The sequence below is a fragment of the Rhinoraja longicauda genome, chromosome 16 (genome assembly GCF_053455715.1).
Source record: "Rhinoraja longicauda isolate Sanriku21f chromosome 16, sRhiLon1.1, whole genome shotgun sequence".
Taxonomy (NCBI): domain Eukaryota; kingdom Metazoa; phylum Chordata; class Chondrichthyes; order Rajiformes; family Arhynchobatidae; genus Rhinoraja; species Rhinoraja longicauda.
In genome coordinates, this window is record NC_135968.1 from 29,374,452 (window position 1) to 29,397,522 (window position 23,071).

Below are 23,071 nucleotides of genomic sequence, written 5' to 3' on the forward strand. Positions count from 1 at the left end.
GGAGTAGGGCATTCGGAAAACGAGACAAAAGGGTGTTAGATAAGGACAGAAGATGAGTGAAATGTAACGTCTGTGGGGGCAGATATAGGTGGAAGAGGATGGGGAAACATTGCCTAACCATGTCCACTTGACCTGCTTGAGTCAGTCTAGCACTTTGTGGGGTTTTTTCTCATTGGACCATGGTCGGTCAATGTATTATAATAAATGTTCGACCCATCTTTATGTTTTCAATCGATAATACTACTTCACATTTACTTTTCAGTTATTATCTTAATTTGTGCTCCTGGGGTGGCAAGATCCATAATGCTGGAGGCATACCGTCTTGGCATGGCGAATGGGAAATTTGTGTTTTTTATCATTCAGCTGTTTGAACTCAGCAGTTATGTGGTAAGTACATTTTAAGAATGATTATTTTTTACAGTTGGCAAGCAGTCACTTTCGTCTGACTAGAACCATTGCTCACAACCTTAGCCTGGGGGGGCCAAAGGGCCTGTTTCCATGCTAAATCTCTCTGCGAAACTACTTTCCCATCGACTTTTGTGTCTGAAAACTTACCAGTTATACCTTAATCCACATGAATTACATACATCTTGAAAGGCTGAAGCTCCAACAACCATCCCTGTGGCATTATGCTTTGCTCACCAGAACGTGTCATGCTTATGCTTATTCTCTGGTTCTTGTTAGCCAACCAGTCATCCAATCCCACCAATGTGTTACCTCCTACACCATGAGCTTTTGTTTTACAAAATAAGAATCTTAATAAACACCTCCCCAAAATCTAGGTATAATGTAACCACTAGCCCCCCTCCTTGGTCTCTATCTTCCAATTCCCTATTTACTGCTGTTGGATGTTCCTTCTGTTTCTCTATTTCTCTATGGGAAAGGCTGATATAAAATATCTGTTTACTTTATCTGCATGTCTTTATCTTACATGACTAATTTCCAACCCCCTGACATCAGTCTGAAGAAGGGTCTCAACTCGAAACGTCACCCATTCCCTCTCTCCTAGATGCTGCCTGACCTGCTGAGTTACTCCAGCATTTTGTGATAGCTTACTAATTTCCAAGATGAACTTTCTACAGGAGCGATGCTCGATGTGTTACTCTTTTATCTATGGAAACTCTTACGAACTGTTTGTACAATTGAAGAAACATGATAAGTTGCTTGTATTTTTCCGTTGCCCCTTGTCCATAGCATAGCTTATTTCTGCAAAGAAAATCGATAAATTGGTCAACCACGATTTTCCTTTCACAAAATATGTCGACATTGCCTGATTACCTTGGATTTTTCTAAGTACTTTGATATAACATCTTGCCTGAACTCTAGCATCATATCATATCATATCATATATATACAGCCGGAAACAGGCCCTTTCGGCCCACCAAGTCCGTGCCGCCCAGCGATCCCCGTACATTAACACTATCCTACACCCACTAGGGACAATTTTTTTTACATTTACCCAGCCAATTAACCTACATACCTGTACGTCTTTGGAGTGTGGGAGGAAACCGAAGATCTCGGAGAAAACCCACGCAGGTCACGGGGAGAACGTACAAACTCCTTACAGTGCAGCACCCGTAGTCAGGATCGAACCTGAGTCTCCGGCGCTGCATTCGCTGTAAAGCAGCAACTCTACCGCTGCGCTACCGTGCCGCCTTACCGTGCCGCCTTACCGTGCCGTACCGTACCGTTCCTACAATGAATGTTAAACTAATTTGCTAAATTGCAATCTAACAGTAACTTGTCAAATCGAATTTTGGAAAATTGAAAGCAATGCTTCAATTAAAAACTCACTCTAGCTGCATCCTTCTGGGCTCTTGGGTGAAATCCATCAGGACCTAGAGACCTGTGTAGAAAGGAACTGTGGATGCTGGTTTACACCGAAGATAGACACAAAATGCTGGAGTAACTCAGTGGGACAGGCAGCATCTCTGGATAGAAGGAATGGGTAACGTTTTGTGCCGAGACCCTTCTGTTGACTTGCTTCTCCAACATTTTGTTTAGTACCACTCTCCCAATGATTGCAATTTCCTTGAGTTAGTCCCTATCTTCCAATTCCCTATTTACTATAATTCCTGGCATGTTCCTTCTATTTCTCTATGGGAAAGGCTGATACAAAATACTTGCTTACTTGTCATCACTTCATCTTCCGTTATTCATTTCTAAGATTAACTTTCTACAGGGGCAATGCATAATGTGTTTCACTCTTTTAAAAATATCTATGAAAACGCTTACTAGCTGTTTGTACAATTGAAGAAACATGATAAGTTGCTTGTATTTTTCTGTTGCCTTAAAAGAGCTGTTCTGTATCTTCAAGCATGGGGCCCTGTATCTTCTCTGTTATCTTCTCTTTAGACTTTGGGCTTTACTTTAGAGAGCCTTCCGCCCACTGAGTCCGTGCCAACCAGCGATCACATCGTACACTAGCACTATCCTACACACTAAGGGCAATTTATAATTTACAGAAGCAAATAACTATAAACCTGTACGTTTCTGGAGTGTGGGAGGAAACCCGAGCACCCGGTGAAAACCCACGCGGACACAGGGAGAATGTGCAAACACTGTACAGACAGCACCCTCTTTGTATCTGTGTCTTCTCCGACCTCACCTAATGATCATAGTGAACAACAGTTGTTAATGAAGCAGAGATTGAAGGTGGCTTCAATCTTTGGAAGCTAAAGATTGTGTAGTACATACACTAAGGGTATAAAATCATGGAAGTTCCAACCGTCAGGTATCCTCTGCTGCATTTGGTGACTTTCATACAAAAGAGTAATAGCAATACGGTTAGTCAATGCTTATGTCCACACATGACACCCAGAAACATGTTAAGAACTGTTCAATGCTCTTGCTTTCTCCACAGGATAACTTTTGGAAATCAGATTCGGCGGATCGGAAGAACGCCCTTACCTTCATGGCATATGAGCCGGTATTTCTGATTACTCTGCAGTCATACAGTGAATACGAATATTACACCTTTTTACAAGAAGCCTACCTGCGATCCAAAGGACCCCCCTTTTACAGCAATTTGTCTTCAATGGCAGAGGTCAATAATTCATTTCACTTGCATTGTTATAGCACATTTTCAATCCTTCGGAGAATGAAACTGAATTTAAAACAACACAGAGGATGCTGGAAATACTTAGCAGTTCAGGGAGCATCTACGAAAAGTTAAATGCAAACTTTCTTTGCATCTAACTTTTCCTGGAGGAAAGGTCATTGACTTAAAACAGTCATTGACTTAAAACTTTGTTTCTCCCATCCCAGATGCTGACCAACCTGCTGTTTCTTTTTGCAGATTTTCAGCTGCTGCAATTTTTAAAAAACATTAAAACAACTCCACTGATCTTGTGAAAGTGCATCATCAAAATGGTGATCAAGAGACCGCAGATGATGGTTATTTGTTTATAACTATGATTATTTTTGTAATGAGTGCCACAAATAAATAACGCATTGGTAATAACTGGGCGAACATTTAAAGAGAGAAAAATTTCTTCATGATAGATAAAGTAGAATGATAACAATAGACACTCCAATTAACTGGACTGTTCAAGAGAGTTAAGCGAACAAATGAATGTGACATAATGTATTTTATCTCATTGTTTTAACACAGATGAGCTCCGATTCAGCTTATCTTTATGATGCTGTAATGCTGTATGCTTGGGGTGTTCAAGAAATGTTAGACGCAGGAATGGATCCGCGCGATGGAAGAAACTTTGTTAAGAATTTGAAGGGTTACGGCAAACGGCAATTTTATGGTAAGTAAGAAAATATGACATCTCATATTTATTTACTTCTTTATTTACTTGCCTACACAACAATTCCCGTTTGTATTAATTCTCTCAGCAGTAACTTCAAGACACATCATGTAACCTTCCTGGAGTAACTCAATACTTGACTTCCCTCACCTGTTGGTAAACGTCACAATAGACAATAGACAATAGGTGCAGGAGGAGGCCATTCGGCCCTTTGAGCCAGCACCACCATTCAATGTGATCATGGCTGATCATTCTCAATCAGTACCCCGTTCCTGCCTTCTCCCCATACCCCCTGACTCCGCTATCCTTAAGAACTCTATCTAGCTCTCTCTTGAATGCATTCAGAGAATTGGCCTCCACTGCCTTCTGAGGCAGAGAATTCCACAGATTCACAACTCTCTGACTGAAAAAGTTTTCCTCATCTCAGTTCTAAATGGCCTACCCCTTATTCTTAAACTGTGGCCTCTTGTTCTGGACTCCCCCAACATTGGGAACATGTTTCCTGCCTCTAACGTGTCCAACCCCTTAATAACCTTATACGTTTCGATAAGATCTCCTCTCATCCTTCTAAATTCCAGTGTATACGTCCTTCTCTTGCTGCTAATGCAGTCGTAAACGGCCAGCAAAATAAATTCACATTGGCTCCAAAAGTAATTTTAAAAAATGAGGATAAATTAATTTTTATTGGGATAATGAGCAACTTTAATATATTTTATCAGAATTGAAATATCAGTATCAATGACAAATTATACCTGTTCCATGAGGGAGCTTACTGACTCTCCTATTGCTGTACATTAAAGGAAAGGAGGCACAGTGATGCAGCTGGTAGAGCCACTGCCTCACAGTAGCAGAGACCCAGGTTTGATTCTGATCTCCAGTTTCCACATTTTTCCTATGACCGTGTGGATTTTCTCTGGATGCTCCAGTTTCCTCCCACATCCCAAAGATGCATGGGTTTGCACTTTAATTGACTGTAAAATGGTACCAACTATGTGGGGAGTGGATGAGAAAGTGGGATCGCATAGAACTGAATGGGTGATTGATGGTGGCATTGACTTGGTGGGCCGAAGGGCCTGCTTCCATGCTGTATCTTTCAATCAATTCAATCAAAGCGTAAAACCCAGTTTACCACAGGCACTGTCCGGTCTGCATTTAATGTGGGCCAGAGGACTCGGGTTATTTTCATTTCAAGGTAAGATATTCCAACTCTGAGTCAAGTCAAGTCAAGTCAATTTTATTTGTATAGCACATTTAAAAACAACCCACGTTGACCAAAGTGCTGCACATCTGATTAGGAAAAAAAAGAAACATACAGTGGCAGGCAGCCAAACACAACGGCGCGGCCATCTTGAACAAAATGTTTAACTAAAGCAGAATGGTGTCCCGCGGCCGCGCCGCACTGGGCGATGGAAGGCCCCGCGGCCGAGCCGCACCGGGCGCTGTTCAGTCCCGCGGCCGAGCCGCGCCGGGTGATGGAAGGCACCGCGGAAGAGACCTAAAAAAAAAAGAAAGATTTCCCCCCCCCACCCATCCCCACATACCCACCCACCCTCACCACCCCCCCCCCCCCCCCCCACATACACAACCAAAACAAAACACCCCACCACCAACACACAAACAAAAAGGACAAAGGACAAACAGACTTGCCTTCCTTGCCCATATGGTGTGGTTAGATAAGATGGATCTCGAGTAGCTCATAGCCTGGCTGAAATTAAATAAAACGTGCTATTATGTTGTCAGCTAAAGTTGTGCTCCAATTAAGATAGACAAAAAGCACAGTTCTTGTATTAATGTTCTTTTTTTTTCCTTCCCACAAATGGGATGGACCTTTTTCTTTGATGTGTTTACCAGCAAACTGACAATATTCACACAATCTATTTCTTTATTTTCTCTTTCTTAAACTAAATTTTCTTTCCTTCCTTTATTTCCCTTTGCTAACGTAATTTGGTATGAAATTCACCAAAGCTACTTGAGCTTCCTTCTGCGTCCCTGTGTTTATTTTTCAATCCATGAATCAAGATGCAGGAAATATGTTCCCGATGTTGGGGGAGTCCAGAATCAGGGGTCACAATTTAAGAATAAGGGGGGGCCATTCCGGACTGAGATGAGGAAAAACCCAGAGAGTTGTGAATCAGCAGAATTCTCTGTCACAGAAGGCAGTGGAGGCCAATTCACTGGATGTATTGAAGAGAGAGTTAGATATAGCTCTTAGGGCTACCGGAATCAAGGAATATGGGGAGAAGGCAGGGACGGGGTACTGATTTTAGATGATCAGCCATGATCATATTGAATGGCTGAATGGCCTACTCCTGCACCTATTTTCTATGTTTCTATGTAAGTTGGTTAAAGAGATTCCCAGATTTCTGAGCTTCCCAGACAGCTGACTTCCCCAATGCCCCATTTCTCAGGAGCCCAGTTTCCCAGGTGTCCATTTCCTTGATACTGTTTCCCAGATGTCCATTGTCCCTGATGTCCAGTCCCTTGTTATCCAGAAGCCAAATTTAACTTCCCAGAGAATTAATTTCCCAGATGCCAGATTCTCTGTCACCCATTTTCCCAGAAACCTAGCTGCACAATCTCCATTGCCCGGTTAAGTAGCTTCCTGAAGCCCAGATTCCCTCGTTGTATTGGGGCAACAGTGGTGCAGCTGGTAGAGCTGCTGCCTCACAGTGCAAGAGACCCGGGCACCTTCCTGACCTCGGGTGCTGTCTTGTCTAGTGTGGTCTGTGTCATCCTCATTATTTTAAGTCTAGTGACAGTAATGAGCCTTAATTTTCTGAGGACAGAGACTGAAGGAAGTAGAAGTATACCTTTTCTAGAGTGGCACGGTAGCATAAAGTTAGAGCTGCTGCCTCACAGCACCAGAGACCCCGGTTTGATCCTGACCTCAGATGCTAACTGTGTGAATGTGCCGTTTGCACATTCGCGTTGTGACTGTGTGGGTTTCTTCCAGGTGCTCCGATTACCTCCCACATCCCAAAGACGTGCGGGTTTTGTAGGTTAATTGGCCTCTGTAAATTGCCCTGATTGTGTGGGGAGTGCATGCAAAATTGGGATAACATAGAACTAGCGTTAACGGGTGATCAATGGTCACCATGGAGACGGTGGGCTGAAAGGCCTGTTTCCGTGTTGTATCTCTAAATTACAGCAAACGTCAACCATTGGTGATTCCTGATTTGTCTTTGTAAATGAATGCTCAACTACCAATGAGCAATGAATTACTGAGCATTCGTCATGCTGGTAACAAAGACGATAGCATTTATTGTAACAATAAACGTAAGGATATCAACATTGCACTGGGAGATTAGTTAGTTTTACGTAAAGGACAAGAAGTTCATCAATGCGCTGAGTACGAACTGAACACTTTCTTTATGTGAATAGGTCTGACTGGCTTGGTGAATATTGATTTTTCTGGAAAACGATACTTGAATTATTCAGTGTATGACATGCAAACATACGTAAATGGCACAAAGTTTGTTTCTATTCTACAATATGACAGCTACAGCAAGTTGCTCAGGTAGGTTCTGCTCTGCAGCTAATGAATGGATTGTTGAATATTGTGTGAACATATATTATTCCCTCATGCCTGGAGCCAGATTAAGTCTATCCACTCTCAAGGCTTAGAAAAAGTGTTCACCCAATTTGCTTCTGGTCACAATAATATTGCTCTTTGAAAGATACTATTTTTGAAAGATACATGTTTCAATAAATTAATCTGAACATTTGATAAACATTTTTTGTGCAAGCAAAACACAAAGTACTAGAGGTAGCGGGTCAGGCAGCATCGGTTGAGGGGATGGACAGGCCATGTTTCAATTCAGGACCCTTCTTCAGACCCTCCTCACAGTTCCTTGTGTCTCCACTTAAAAGGCAATGATTTTCAGAGTCAGAATGCATATATTTTTCCGGCTTGCTGTGATCTTAATGGGTGATATCTTCCTCATAGATATGCTGCCTTTTAAACACTTAACAGGGTGAAGGGTGGGTTCCCTGAGCACAGAAATGCAGCTTCCTGCTCTGAATATGTGCTGGTTTCAGGAAACTTTCACTCTGATGAAGGACTCCTCATGGAGATCAATGGCCATCATCACAGGCCATTTGTCACAGCTTAACCCGGTGCCAGTACAACGGTCCCATTGAAATGAATGAGACAAAATAGCTTTCAGGTGAACAGAAGGTAGATATTTAAAAAATAAAAACAGAAAATGTGCGTCAGTTAGCATCTGTGAAGAGAAAAAAACGGAGTTAATATTACATATATCAGAAATAGCCAGTTAAACTAGATGGTTTAACTATTTGGAGAAAGTAGCTTTAAAATTTAGAGTTAGGTCATATAAGCTGCTAACATAAAGCATTGCACTGCCTGGTTTCCTGACATTAACAGGCAAACCAGTAGATGAGGTGCAGCTCCCCAAGCACACACTTTTTGCGGGACGAGCAAAACCTGTCCTTTTACCCCATCCCGTCCCACTGTCCAGAGACCTACACTACTTCCAGGTGAACTCTGAAGAAGGGTTCCGATCCGAAACGTCACCTACTCCGTTTCTCCAGAGATGCTACCTGACCCGCTGAGTTACTCCAACATTTTGTGCCTATCTTCAGTGATTCTCTTAGACCTCTTTCAGTCTGGTGTGTGCATTCGGTAATTGGGTTGTGGCCTCTGCTACAATGGAGAAACCAAATACAGATTGGAAGATGTCTTGCAGAACACCTCCATTCCATGCGCACATCTAACACTTTCAGTTGCCTGTCTCTTTAATTTTCCGTCTTGGTCCCACAGCCCCTTACCTGTCTTTGGCCTCCTTTACTATTCCAACAAAACTCAATGTAGATTCAAGAAATAGTTCTCATTTTCTAATTAGGTACATTGCGGCCCCTCAAACTTGATATTGAAGCTGATATCTGCAGCTTTTTGTTTGTTTTTTGCTTTGCAGTGTGTAGATTAATTGAATTTATGTGTTTTTACAAGGTGTTTGTCAGAGTGCCTCATTTTTAAAGACCAATACAATACAATACAATACAATACAATACAATACAATACAATATATCTTTATTGTCATTGTACAGGTGTACAATGAGATTGGGAATGCGCCTCCCTTACGATGCAATAATTTAGTTAATTTGAACAACAGCAACCCAACGAAATGATTTCTAACATTGTTTAATTTTTCCATCAAAGCCATTATGTAATTACAGCTGATCATGTGTGCAGCAAAGTGACACAGCTAGTAGAGCTGCTGTCAAGAGTCAAGTCAAGTGTTTTATTGTCATATGTCCAAGATAGAACTATGAAATTCTTACTTGCAGCAGCACAACAGAATATGTAAACATAGTGCACTGTAAACAATATAATAAACGAGAAAAAAGGTTCAGTGCATGTAGAATATACACTTACTCACATACGCGCACACATACGTGCACACGCACGCACACGCACACATGCACGCACACACACACACACACACACACACACACACACACACACACGCACACATATATATACATATACCAGACTACCCGTGGACCTGTTGGGTTCCTGTTGTGACGCTAGTCAAGTTCTGTGTAATTTCGCCATCTCTCTTAACTCCAAAAACTGCTTGATCATTCCCCTTCAAGGTGTACTTGATCATGTATTGGATCGACTTTACAGAGGAGCATATTTCAAAGTTGATGTGACATTTGAACAACTTCAATAGTTGAGCATTATAGGGCACCACCCAATCAGAAGTAATAGGTCAATTCTGGCGTCCTTGATGTCCCTGAAATCCTCCCATATCTGGAGATCTTCTCCTGTACAGAGGGTGTGAATCATCTCCACACCTTGTCCTCGCGATAAATGGCTTTGGGAATCCCTTACTGCAACTTCCGTTCTTCCAACATGGAGAGATGTTGTTGCAGTACGGTCCATGAATCATGTGCTCAGGATCTACTTGCAGGTCTGGTATTTCAGCTTTTATGAATCTGTCAAAATCTTGTGGTCTTGGCTTACTCGCTTCGTCAAGCCACAGCAGACAGTGCAAATGAGTATACGAGATGAGATGAGATTTTTAGTAATATATAGATAGATAGATAGATGAACACGGAAGTATTAGATCAAAATGGCGATATCATAATGGCGATCTCATCTTGTATATATGTATGTATTTTACCGAAATACAGTGAAAACGGTACACGATAGCGCAACAATTTGAACTGCACACCGCAGGTGAATGGTGAGTAAGGTGCCCCTAAAATGGTTGCGCTATCGTGTACCATTTTGACTGTATTTCGGGAACATATATATATATATATAATGAGATTTTAAATAAAATATATATATATATATAGATGACTATCCCAATGTTTAAGAAATATTTAGACAGGTACATGGATAGGACAAGTTTGGAGGGATATGGACCAAGCGCACGCAGATGGGACTAGTGTAGCTGGGACATGTTGGCTGGTGTGGGCAAGTTGAGCCGAAGGGCCTGTTTCCACACTGTATCACTCTATGACATATGATTCTATATATATATATATATATATACATACACACACTGTCTCACAGCTCCAGTGATAAAGAATTTCATCCTGACTTCCAATGGCATCTGTGCGGAGTTTGCCCACGCTTTCTCTGACTGTAGATTTCATTTTTCAGCGCCACTGAAGATTTTACAAACATTGCGTGGCCTGATGGGATTCCTATTAAAGACCTCCCTGAGTGTGGGTTTTACAATGAAGATTGTCATGATGGACTAGGTAAGCATTTATCCAAATCAATCTCCTGTAATGACAGAATGCAGGGTGTGGTATTCTGATAACATATAACATATAACAACTACAGCATGGAAACAGGCCTGTCCGGCCCTACCAGTCCACGCCGACCATTCTCCCTGACCTAGTCTCATCTACCTGCACTCAGACCATAACCCTCTAATCCCCTCCTATCCATATACTTATCCAATTTACTCTTAAATAATAAAATCGAGCCAGCCTCCACCACTTCCACCGGAAGCCCATTCCATACAGCCACCACCCTCTGAGTAAAGAAGTTCCCCCTCATGTTACCCCTAAACCTTTGTCCCTCAATTCTGAAGCTATGTCCCCTTGTTGGAATCTTCCCCACTCTCAAAGGGAAAAGCCTACCCACGTCAACTCTGTCCGTCCCTCTCAAAATTTTAAAAACCTCTATCAAGTCCCCCCTCAACCTTCTACGCTCCAAAGAATAAAGACCCAACCTGTTCAACCTCTCTCTGTAGCCTAAGTGCTGAAACCCAGGCAACATTCTAGTAAATCTCCTCTGTACCCTCTCCATTTTGTCGACATCCTTCCTATAATTTGGCGACCAGAACTGCACACCATACTCCAGATTCGGCCTCACCAATGCCCTGTACAATTTTAACATTACATCCCAACTTCTATACTCGATGCTCTGATTTATAAAGGCAAGCATACCAAACGCCTTCTTCACCACCCTATCCACATGAGATTCCACCTTCAGGGAACAATGCACAGTTATTCCCAGATCCCTCTGTTCCACTGCATTCCTCAATTCCCTACCATTTACCCTGTACGTCCTATTTTGATTTGTCCTACCAAAATGCAGCACCTCACACTTATCAGCATTAAACTCCATCTGCCATCTTTCAGCCCACCCTTCCAAAAGGCCCAAGTCTCTCTGTAGACTTTGAAAATCTACCTCACTATCAACTACTCCACCTATCTTAGTATCATCTGCATATTTACTAATCCTATTTGCCACACCATCATCCAGATCATTAATGTAAATGACAAACAACAGTGGACCCAACACAGATCCTTGGGGTACTCCACTAGACACTGGCCTCCAACCTGACATACAATTGTCAACCGTTACCCTCTGGTGTGATATTGTGACATTCCACCCCTTGAATGGAAACCCCTCCTTTGGCAAGCTGCCCATGTGGGAGGCAATATTATCCCTGTCACGATACTAACCTCAATAGGTTTTAAATTCAATCCAACTTTGGCCACACAAATCTGTACTCGCTGGAGTTTAGAAGGGTAAGGGGAGATCTCATTGCAACCTACCAGACAATGAAAGGCCTAGATAAAGTGGACACGGAAAGAATCCTTCCAGTGATGGGAGATTCTAAAACCAGAGGGCACGGCCTCAAAATAAAAGGATATATGAATGGAGAGGAGGAGGAATTTCTTTAGCCAGAGCGTGGTGAATCTGTGGGATTCATTGCCACAGAATGCAGTGGAGGGCAAGACATTGGGTACTTTTAATATGGAGCTTGATAGGTTCTTGATTAGTAAGGGTGTCAAAGGTTACGTTGAGAAGAAAGGAGAATGGAATTGAGAGGGAAAAAATATATCAGCCATGATTGAATGTTGGAGTAGACTCAAGGGTTCTGAATGGCCAAATTCTGATCCTATTTCTTATGGTCTAAATCCTTAGTAACACCATCAATTTGGTCTTGCTTTGTATGCATTTGTTCTTCTGTTTTACAGATAACTATGTTGTGATTTTAATCATTGTGATTGTGGTCATGGCTATTACTGCTGCCCTTGTCATTGGTTTCCTGATGTCACACAAGCACAAGTCCCTAAATCGATATAACGATACATGGTGGAAAATAAATTATGAAGACATTGTTTTTATAAAAGATAACAAGGTACAGGTCTGATGTGAACAGACTCATTTTACTCTTTTTTTTGATGACAAGAAATATAAAACAAAACACAATTTTAGAAGGATGAGAGGGGATCTTATCGAAACGTATAAGATTATTAAGGGGTTGGACACGTTAGAGGCAGGAAACATGTTCCCAATGCTGGGGGAGTCCAGAACAAGGGGCCACAGTTTAAGAATAAGGGGTAGGCCATTTAGAACTGAGATGAGGAAAAACTTTTTCAGTCAGAGAGTTGTGAATCTGTGGAATTCTCTGCCTCAGAAGGCAGTGGAGGCCAATTCTCTGAATGCATTCAAGAGAGAGCTAGATAGAGCACTTAAGGATAGCGGAGTCAGGGGGTATGGGGAGAAGGCAGGAACGGGGTACTGATTGAGAATGATCAGCCATGATCACATTGAATGGCGGTGCTGGCTCAAAGGGCCGAATGGCTTCCTTCTGCACCTATTGTCTATTATCTATTGTCTATTGTCTACACATATTTAGGTTTTTATTTTCATACTAATGCACAGAAACACGCTGAAAACCCATCAACTGGAGACTGTGGAAATAATAAATCTAAAAGTAATGTTTCAAGTCATCACAATCATGGTGTTAAAGATAAAATGGAAAACACAACTATTTATACAGCACTCGCCCTTTACCAGGTGAGCTTACTTCATGAATTCTTACACAGTTAAAAAAAATAGTTCTTGTTCAAGGTCAGATCATTTGCAGAGAGTATTACAGAATTTGATTGAAATGGCATTTGAATATATATTTAAAACACAACCTTGAAATGTATGCCAATTCATCCCAGTGGGATTTTAAACTCACAATGTGAGATTTCACATACACCGAGAGATTTTACATCAGAAATTTTTAATGCAATATTCAAACGGTTCTACCACCGCACCACGACACTTGTGGGCTCCACAGCTCTCTCATTGATGAAAGGTCTGGGACACAGGCTTGAAGTAGCAGCAGTAGGAACATCAATCAGAAATTTTCATCAGCGGAGGCCAGGCTTGCATTTTTTAAATCTTTGATTAGAGAATGGAGGGTGGAAAATGAAGGGAAAACCAAATAAGGTGAAATGTTTCCTTAGTTTTACTTGCAGTTTGTGCACCCCTGAATTATTGCATCTTTCCAGGCACTGTGCAATTTCTAGCCCACTTCTCGATTTACATTTGGCTTATTTCCTTATTGTGGCCACCATTGTCCAGAAAATAATGATGAATCGTTGTCCACTAAGCAATCGTGATTAACCTCCGATAAATTTCACTGGCTGTTATCAACTCTTGGATGACCAGAGAATATAAAGGCTTCATTCTTTCTTGGTTAATGAAGTTACGTTTTCAAACAACTTAATTCTGTGCTTTTAAATTCCATCTGTAGTGTTTACACAGATAGGTGCAATGTATCTCTTGTGTGTGATATTCCAAAGGATGTATAAAGATCTACTGAAGTTTATTTTATTTTAGAGAAACAGTACGGAAACAGGCCCTTTAGCATATTGAGTCCGCGCCGACCAACGGCGATCACCCCAGACACTAGTCACCCCTAGACTCTACACACTAGGGACAATTTAAATTTTACTGAAGCCAATTAACCTACAAACCTGTTCGTCTTTGGAGTGCAGGAGGAAACCGGAGCACTCAGAGAAAACCCACATGGAGAATGTACAAATTCCGTACTGACAGCACCTGTAGTCAGGATTGAACCTAGGTCTCTGGCACTGTAAGGCAGCAACTCAACCGCTGCGCCATTGTGCCGCCCAGAGTGAAGCTATAACTTTCCCAAGGAAGCCCGCTCTCATCCTCAGAGAATCCAGAGGATTCCCACAGCAGCAGTTACAGTTTAGAGTTAGAAACATAGAAACATAGAAAATAGGTGCTGGAGTAGGCCATTCGGCCCTTCGAGCCAGCACCGCCATTCAATATGATCATGGCTGATCATCCAAAATCCTGTTCCTGCTTTATCCCCATATCCTTTGATTCTGTTAGCCCTAAGAGATAAATCTAACTCTCTTGAAAACATCCAGTGAATTGGCCTACACTGCCATTTGTGGCAGAGAATTCCACAGATTTACAAATCTCTGGGTGAAAAAGTTTTTCCTCATCTCAATCCTAAATGGCCTACCCCTTATTCTTAATTCGTAGTTTGTGTGTGGCTCCAAGCAGCCTTACGATCTCGCCACAGTGACTCTCCCACAAAGTGGTGTCGTCCACAAGAGTCAATTAGGTGTCGGGAGTAGAACTCGAGGGCAGACCCCCTCGTGGTTTTTGGACAACTCACTTCCAACCATGATCAAAGACTTGTATAAGCAGCTGAAATACATCCAAGTATTTAAACATGGGAAATAATTTCATTTATAAACACCTTTGACTGCTCCAATTTAATCTGTAACATCATTGTTAATGAAAATAATATCAATTATTATATTTAACAAAATACAAACTATTTACCTTCTCTTCCTTTTGCATCCAATCTTTAAACAGGGTTCAGGTGAGGGGGGAAGGGAAGATTTAATAGGAACCCAGGGGGTATCTTTTTTTACATAAAGGGTGGTGGGTGTATGGAACGAGCTGCCAGAGGAGGTAATTGAGGCAGGTACTATTGCAGCGTTTAAGAAGCATTTGGACAGGTACATGGAGTGGACAGGTTTAGAGGGAAATGAGCAAAAAACACATGCAGGTGGGACTAGTGTAGATGGGGCATGTTGGTCAGCTTGGGCAAGTTGGACTGAAGGGCCTGTTTCCTCATGCTTGACTCTATGACTCTGGCCCCATTCAAATGAAAGGGACCTTGCTGGGTACTCCAGCCAAAGCTGAGAGGCCAAAGGCAGAGGTTATCTGCTCAGCCACCTCAGTATGATGGAGAACCACCCCTCAACTCAGTTTTGTACAGTGCAGAGATCAGGTGCAGTGAACTAAGGAACAGGTTTAACCGTGCCGATGATCAAATTGCCAGCTAACCATTATCTGGCCCAACATTAAAAAAAACAAAATTTGTTTGAATTCCTCTCACATTCTGCTCATGAACAAAAACATCAAATCATAAAAGGGCTGATACTACGGTGGTCCATTACTGACTCAACTACTGCTGGCTTTGTCAGATCACAAGGGATGAATTAAATCCAGATGGACTCTATTCCTGTGCTGAAAATACCACACACAGGAAAACAAAAGCTCTTTGCACAAAATGTAGTTTGGAAGCACATCAGAGTTGGTTGATCTAACAATTATGTTCTTTCATGTCCCCCAGTTTAAACCTTTCTAAGCAGCTGTTTGACTGCTTGACATATACAGCGAAGCATGAAATAACTGTGTGAAAATCATTAGCAGTATTTAACGAATAAAGGGAAATTGTTTGTGACTGATATGATCGTATCACCAGGGTGCTGTTTGGACGTGGGCTGAATTATCGAGAGAGGCTGTGACTTTTTATATTGGAGTGTAGAAGGCTGAGGAGTGATCTTAGTGAAGTATACAAAATCATGAGGGGCATGAGGAAAAGACTCACAGTCTTTTCCCCAGAGTAGAGGATTCTAAAACTAAATGGTATGGGATTAAGTTGAGAGGGAAGAGATTTAAGTGGGACTCGCCCAAACAGTAATCCTTATCTGGAATGAGCTGTCAGAGGTAGCTATAGAACTGGATACAATTCTGACTTTCAAAAGACATTTGAACAGACATGTGGCTCGGAAGGATTTAGAGGGTTATGGGTCAGATGGTGGCAAACTAGCCTGGAGTGCCAATTTGGTCACCATGAACATGTTTGGCCAAAGGGCTTGTTATCATGCTGTGTAGCTCTGTGACTCTTAATGTCACATATTTCATCTCTTTGATCTGAATCTTTCAGCCAATTTTCTACCAGTATACTTTTACTTTGGAACTGTGTATGAGAAGGGTTAATGGATTGCAGGGAAAACCCAGAACCACAAACCCCTGGCGGCCATAGTGGCTCTGGAGCTCATTCATCCACTGGTAATCCCTGGTAGTTGTCCCTCACAGGGATGCAACGTTTTCCATTAACACAATGCTATTTATGAAATAGCCTGTGAATAAGCTTTCATGGTAGATGAACTAGATTACTTGTGGATCATTTATCTGACAAATATTTTCCTCAAAAATCTGTTATAGCAACATTTTAAAGACATCTAGACAGGTACATGGATAAGAAAGGTTTGGAGGGATATGGGCCAAATGGGCAGGTGGGACTATGGTAGATGGGGCAGCTTGGTTGGCATCTTAAATCCACAAATTGATAGTCCACATCTGGGAAGAGGCAGATTAAGCAGGGGTCTGAGATACTGGAAGCATGACCAGCTTCAAGAACAACGACGCATCCAAACCTCATCACTACAGTGGAGTCTCCCTGCTGACACCAGTGAGAAAGTTCTCTCCAGGGTCCTTCTCAATCTCTATCTTCAAAGATCTCCCCAAATCACAATGTGGATTCCATCCATCTGCAGGCTCAGTGGATGTGATCTTCACTTTATAACAACTCCATGAGGAAGTTAGGGAGTAGTCCTTTTTAACTTCATTAAAACCTTTGACTCTCTCGGGTCAGATGTTATTGCCTCGGAATTTGAAGCTGCTGGCTCTCTCCACTGCAGTCAAACAATGTTTGCGTTGATTAGGCTTTGTGTTCACTAGAGTTTAGCAGAATGAAAGGCAACTTCATTGAAGCATTCAAAATTCTGACATTTGGTCTTAAAAGTTTGGTTCCAGTATTTTGAGAGTCTCGAACCAGGATCACAATTTAAAAGTGCAAAGTGAGAGAGTTATCATTTGAGATGAGGAGAATTTCTTCACCTTGTATAACTCTTTACCACACATGGTTGTGGAGGCCACATCCTTGAATACATTTAAAGGTATCAAGGGGTATGCGCTGAGGGGGGGAATATGGGGTTTTGATGGAGGATCGGTTATGAAAGGGATGAATAGCCTGGTCCTGCTCCTTTTTAATGTGTTTCTACATCAGAAGGAAGAAAGTATCTCAAGGAAGTGTGTGCAGGCTTCCTGCCCGGATCCATAAAATCTAGGAGAAGGTGGAGAGGAGCTTGGGGAAAAGTGATAAAAGTGGACGGGAAGTTTAGATACACTTGCAGGATAGCTAATGTATTTCTAAGTGTGGTTTATGACTTGGGGAGAACTTACAGGATGTGGCATTTCAGGCAACCCTAGTTCTTGTCCTTTCTGGAGATGGAAGTTACAAATACTACTTGCACATGAAGCCCGAAGGTGCAGAGTGATGGTGAAAAGAACAGAGAGTTGGGCCAAGTGGTTTGTTTCCATGCTGTACAGTTGTATGGCTCTATGACACTGTCATTGATGGCAAATTGTTGAATGGATAGCACTGAATATTGCCAGAAGTTGGGTTGAATGAGATGCCACACCTTGAATCTTTCAATATTTCCCAAAGAATGCCTACCACAGTTTTGCCAAGAACCAAACAGAACATTGAGCAGCCTAATACCCTCAAAGCTTTCTCACAGTAATGTCACTCTGAGTAGGGGACAGAGCATTATTATCTGGTGGATAGTTGAGGATTGTCATAGATGTATCCTGTGAAATGTGTATACTGTTTGTGCATTAAGTGGCTGCAACAACCATATCCTGGTCAGTTTTGATCACAACCTTCCCAGCTACCTGTGTCAGGTCATCACCAGCTGGCTTGAGATGGCGAGCCTGTGTGTGGGAGCAAATCACAGCAGAGCCACCCAGTGGAAATGTTGGGAATAGCATGTGGCTTCAAAGTGCCGTTGGTTACAATGGATGGTTACATTGAGAAGGATCATATGTCGACCTGCACCACACTCTGTGTTTATCAGATGCACTTGTCCTTTGCGGTTCCTGGAGGTGGAGCAGTTTACAAGCAGTGAAACGTCCTCAGGCACCCAAACTGAGGCCCCCTCCTAGAACACCCTGATAAATAAAATAAAATAAAAATAAAACAAAGCACTTGGCTTCACTTACATTTTTAACGGGCTGTTGCCTGCCGGGGTAAAGATGGAGGGACGGATATAAAGTGTATCCAGCCCCTCAGCTCAGAATGATTCAACCTAGAGTCCATGTGTACTGCAGGAGATTAGACATCTGATTTCCAATGTGATTCTGCAGACCACACATATGTGGAAATCAGGAACACTGACACATGCAGGGATGCCAGCCTGCCCTCCTGTACAGAGCCATTCACTGGCTGTCAGCACAATCCAGTGCAGGAGATAATATTGGTTCCATTGGAGATGACATGATCAGAGAGTGCCACCTTCATTTGCAATTCTAATAAGATGTTTTGATGTATTGAGCAAATTTAATATACAAGAGATTAGAGATAAATTTGTTCAATTGAATTCAAACACACAAACTGAGAGTTATTGCATTTATTATTTGAGAAGATTTCCAAATAATAACACCTTTGATTTCACATAAGATGTGGGGATGGAGCATTGAGGTTCCTCTGTAGAGGTGCACCATTCTCATTACCCCAAATGTTTGACTCCAGCCACAGCAGCATCTGACCTTGTAAAGAATCAATTATCCGTGGGCTAAATGCAACAAAGTTAACAACTCAATAGAATCTTTGGGAGGGAAGATGCTGATCGTGAACATACCTCTGGAATGAGTACATCAGCACGTGGATTGTTGGGGGAATTAGCTTGTCGATAAAGGGTGGCATGGTGGCGCAGCGATAGCATTGCTTACAGCACCAGAGAACCGGGTTCGATCCTGACTACGGGTCTGTACGGAATTTACGTGTTCTCCCCGTGACTGCGTGGGTTTTCCCCGGGTGCTTCGGTTTCTTCCAAACTGTTCCTCCGTACAGTTTGGAGGTTAATTGGCTTCGGTAAATATTGTAAAATTTGATGAGACAGCTTCTGCTCCAACCCCAATTGCGGTCCATTGGCAAAAATATCTTGCGGAAAGCAAATGTTGACTGTGGTGTCCAAATTATTACTGCACTCATTCTTTTTTGCTTTCGCAGGGAAATCATGTGACAGTCATGAACTTTGAGAGAAAGACTCCTCCGGACATGAACAAGCGTTCATTACTGCAGGAGATGAACCTGGTATGTTAGACGTTCATAATTACAAAGCCTCAATTAAACACACCTGAAAACTGGCTGCTCAAAGCCTCCATTTGTGTTTTTCTTGTTCTGCCTTTTTAAGGTTTTTCTTGTTCTGCCTTTTTAATGGGCCATAGAAAGTCCTAGCTTTTTGTGGACAGTAGGTCAAGTTTTGTTTACTCTCGTGATTCCCATCCATAGTCCAGGTGTAATGATGTCTGCTGTAACTTCATTTTAGCCATTTCCCTCCATACCCACAATCTTTTCCTCCTTCCTCCTCACTAATGCTGGGGCAAAAAGGTGGCGCAGCATTAGAGTTGCTGCCTTACAGCGCCAGAGACCCGGGTTCAATCCTGTCTGTACAGAGTTTGTACCTTCTCCCTGTAACGGCCTGGGTTTTCCCCGGAAGCTCCAGTTTCCTCCCACATTCCAAGGACTTGCAGGTTGGTAGGTTGATTGGCTTTGGTAAAGATTGTAAATTGTCCCTAGTGTGTAGGATTATGCTAGTGTATGGGGATTGCTGGTCTGCTCAGACTCGGTGAGACGAGGGACCTGTTTGGGTGCTGTATCTCTAAACAATGCCTTTCTTTCCCACACCCATCCCATCATATTTGAGCAAACGAGGCAATGATCAGACCAACTGCTTTGTACCAATGATAAAATGATCAGATAGCTTGAAGTGATGGACTTCACCAACATGGTTGCAAGACATTGTTAAACCTTCCATTTAATTCAAACTAGGATTAAACATTTCCTTAGGACATATATATCAATTCTGTCTTAAGATGGGCTGCGAACAAAGAGATGTTTATGATTCTGATAATCAGACAATGGAACTTAGAAGGCATAATTTATCTGGTACATTTTATTGGTTTAGGCATATTAATTTGAATGATTAAATTATTCATGATTTTTTTCCAGTTGCGAGAACTAAGACACGAAAATCTCGTAATGTTCTTTGGCGTGTGTATTGATGCAACAAGAGTGTTTATAGTTACACAATGCTGCAAAAGAGGAACGTTAATGGTAAGCCATTTGACATAAGGGTTTTTTTGGCATTGCTTAGTATTCTCAAGTGTGTAACATGCACTCTCAGGTTAGCATCGCCTGTCCATGGAGGTGGAGATGATGTGGTCAGATGCCCTGACTATATCCTACACTTTGTCTTGTCCACCAAAACAAATCTTCTCTCCAACCTTCTTCGGAGCTCACAACTTACTCCATTTGTTAAGGTTCATTCTTTTTCACGTTGAAGTATAAAATGTCAAAGTGTGGTTTGTTATTGGGTCATTGCGTCAAACGGCGTGGAAACAGGCCTTTCGGCCCAACTAGCCCACATCAACCAACCTGTCCCATCTACACTAATCCACCTGCCTGCGTTTGGCCCATAATCCCTCTAAACCTATGTTATCCATGTACCTGTCTAAGATTTTCTTAAATGTTGCGAGAGTACCTGATTCAACTACCTCCTCCAGCAGCTCGTTCCATACACCCACCACCCTTTGTGTAAAAAAGTTACCTCTCAGGTTCCTATTAAATCTTTCCCCCCTCACCTTGACTTGACTTGAGTTACCTACTACCTTGTTGTAGTTTCAAGTAGTGAATGAACAAAGCCAATCACTGTTGCTAATTACAGCTTCCACAGGTCGGAGATTTTGTTAAATATGCTAGTCCATTCACAAGTGCGTTATTTACATTTGCGTCCATTTTCCAAATAGATGTAAAAGTCTACGCAACTTTCTAACCATCACACTTTATTTAAAATATTCCATTTCTTTCAATAGGACATCCTGAACAATGTAGAATTTGAACTTGACTGGATTTTCAAGCTCTCGTTATGTTATGATATAATTAACGTGAGTATCTGCAGTTATTATTTGGACATTAGCAAAGTAAAGATTCACTGTGATATTGTGATATCAAGTATATTTGCATGGCTTCTGTTATATTCATTGAGCAAAATAATAAGGCTGGTTGTGTTTTAGTTTCAACCGTTTCCGTCAGTACTTCCCACCCTAATCATCTCCCGACTTCAGGTTAATCAAGAATGGATCAGGACTCAAAGTTGCCATCAACTTTAAAATTGCTTTATCATGGGATAGATTGATCAGATTTAAGGTAATGGGCCTCATAGCTATTGATGACTGGAACTATCATATCATATGTCCCAATTAGTAAAATCACAAATTAAACATTTCTTCAGGATGTTTCTATTAATTTTGTCACATGAAAAGCAACCCAGGACTGATGAAGGAACTAATCATTTATTTCTTATTAAAACCACACAAACTGAAAACACAACATTCCAGTTTAATCTATTAACTTCTCTTTATTCAATTACCCTGATGAAAACTCATTCATCTTTGAAGCATCCATTATAAATGTGGTTACTTCTCTTTCCATGGAAAGTTACAACCAGTTTGTAGACAGTCCTATGACAGAAGACGAAGTACTCACTTTTGAAGATAGCGATTATTACTCTGTGGAATTCAAAATGGTCACGGAATTGTATTGTCTGGAGTATTGTCTGGAAATTAAGTTGCTGAATTGGAGGAAGACAGAACCTTGCAAAAAAAAACTAACTCTGGGCGCAGTGACATTCAGATATATTTGACAAGGGGGAGTCTTATAAAGGTTTAATCATAAGGGTTCATGTCTAATAAGTGCCTTTCAGAGTGAAATGCATGGAAAAAAAATCAGGGAATCGTAGATTTCTAGATATATCAAACGTTTGATATAGAAAAATAAAGAAACATTTGACAGGTACAGAGCTCAGAGAACATGTGAAACTCTTCAGGAGAATAGAACATGGATTGGGGTACATTAAAATGAAATTAGGAGGGCAAGGAGGTGCTACAAGCTGTTACTGGCAGATATGAATAAGGAAAATGCCTAACTACAGGCCAATTAGTCTAATGATACTGTTAGGGAAGATATTAAAAATAAGATCTGTGCAAAAATAGTGAACATAACTTTGATGTTGGGAGGTCCTGTCTGACTAAGTTGAAGAAGTAGAGTCATAGAGTCATAGTCATAGAGTCATAGAGTCATAGACATAGAGTCACAGTCATAGAGTCATAGAGTCATAGACATAGAGTCACAGAGTCTTAGCGTCGTAGCGTCATAGACATAGAGTCACAGTCTTAGCGTCATAGAGTCATAGAGTCATAGCGTCATAGAGTCAGAGCGTCATAGAGTCATAGAGTCAGAGCGTCATAGAGTCATAGCGTCATAGAGTCATAGAGTCATAGCGTCATAGAGTCAGACCGTCATAGAGTCATAGCGTCATAGAGTCATAGCGTCATAGAGTCATAGCGTCATAGAGTCATAGCGTCATAGAGTCATAGCGTCATAGAGTCATAGCGTCATAGAGTCATAGAGTCAGAGCGTCATAGAGGCAGAGCGTCATAGAGTCATAGAGTCATAGAGTCAGAGCGTCATAGCGTCATAGAGTCAGAGCGTCATAGAGTCAGAGCGTCATAGAGTCAGAGCGTCATAGAGTCAGAGCGTCATAGAGTCAGAGCGTCATAGAGTCATAGAGTCATAGTCATAGAGTCAGAGCGTCATAGACATAGAGTCAGAGCGTCATAGACATAGAGTCAGAGC

At 41.7% G+C, this 23,071-nt stretch overlaps 1 protein-coding gene across 1 annotated transcript in view; it reads left to right on the forward strand.

Annotated features, from left to right (window-relative positions):
* gucy2g (guanylate cyclase 2g) overlaps positions 1-23,071 on the forward strand; it is a 59,773-nt gene that overhangs the window by 19,472 nt on the left and 17,230 nt on the right. Inside the window, exons 5-14 of the mRNA XM_078412724.1 lie at positions 214-387; positions 2,864-3,046; positions 3,614-3,758; positions 7,140-7,275; positions 10,396-10,496; positions 12,234-12,397; positions 12,925-13,059; positions 19,385-19,468; positions 20,387-20,491; positions 21,250-21,321. Coding sequence (XP_078268850.1) covers positions 214-387; positions 2,864-3,046; positions 3,614-3,758; positions 7,140-7,275; positions 10,396-10,496; positions 12,234-12,397; positions 12,925-13,059; positions 19,385-19,468; positions 20,387-20,491; positions 21,250-21,321 — 1,299 coding nt within the window. The remainder of the gene's footprint in view (positions 1-213; positions 388-2,863; positions 3,047-3,613; positions 3,759-7,139; positions 7,276-10,395; positions 10,497-12,233; positions 12,398-12,924; positions 13,060-19,384; positions 19,469-20,386; positions 20,492-21,249; positions 21,322-23,071) is intronic.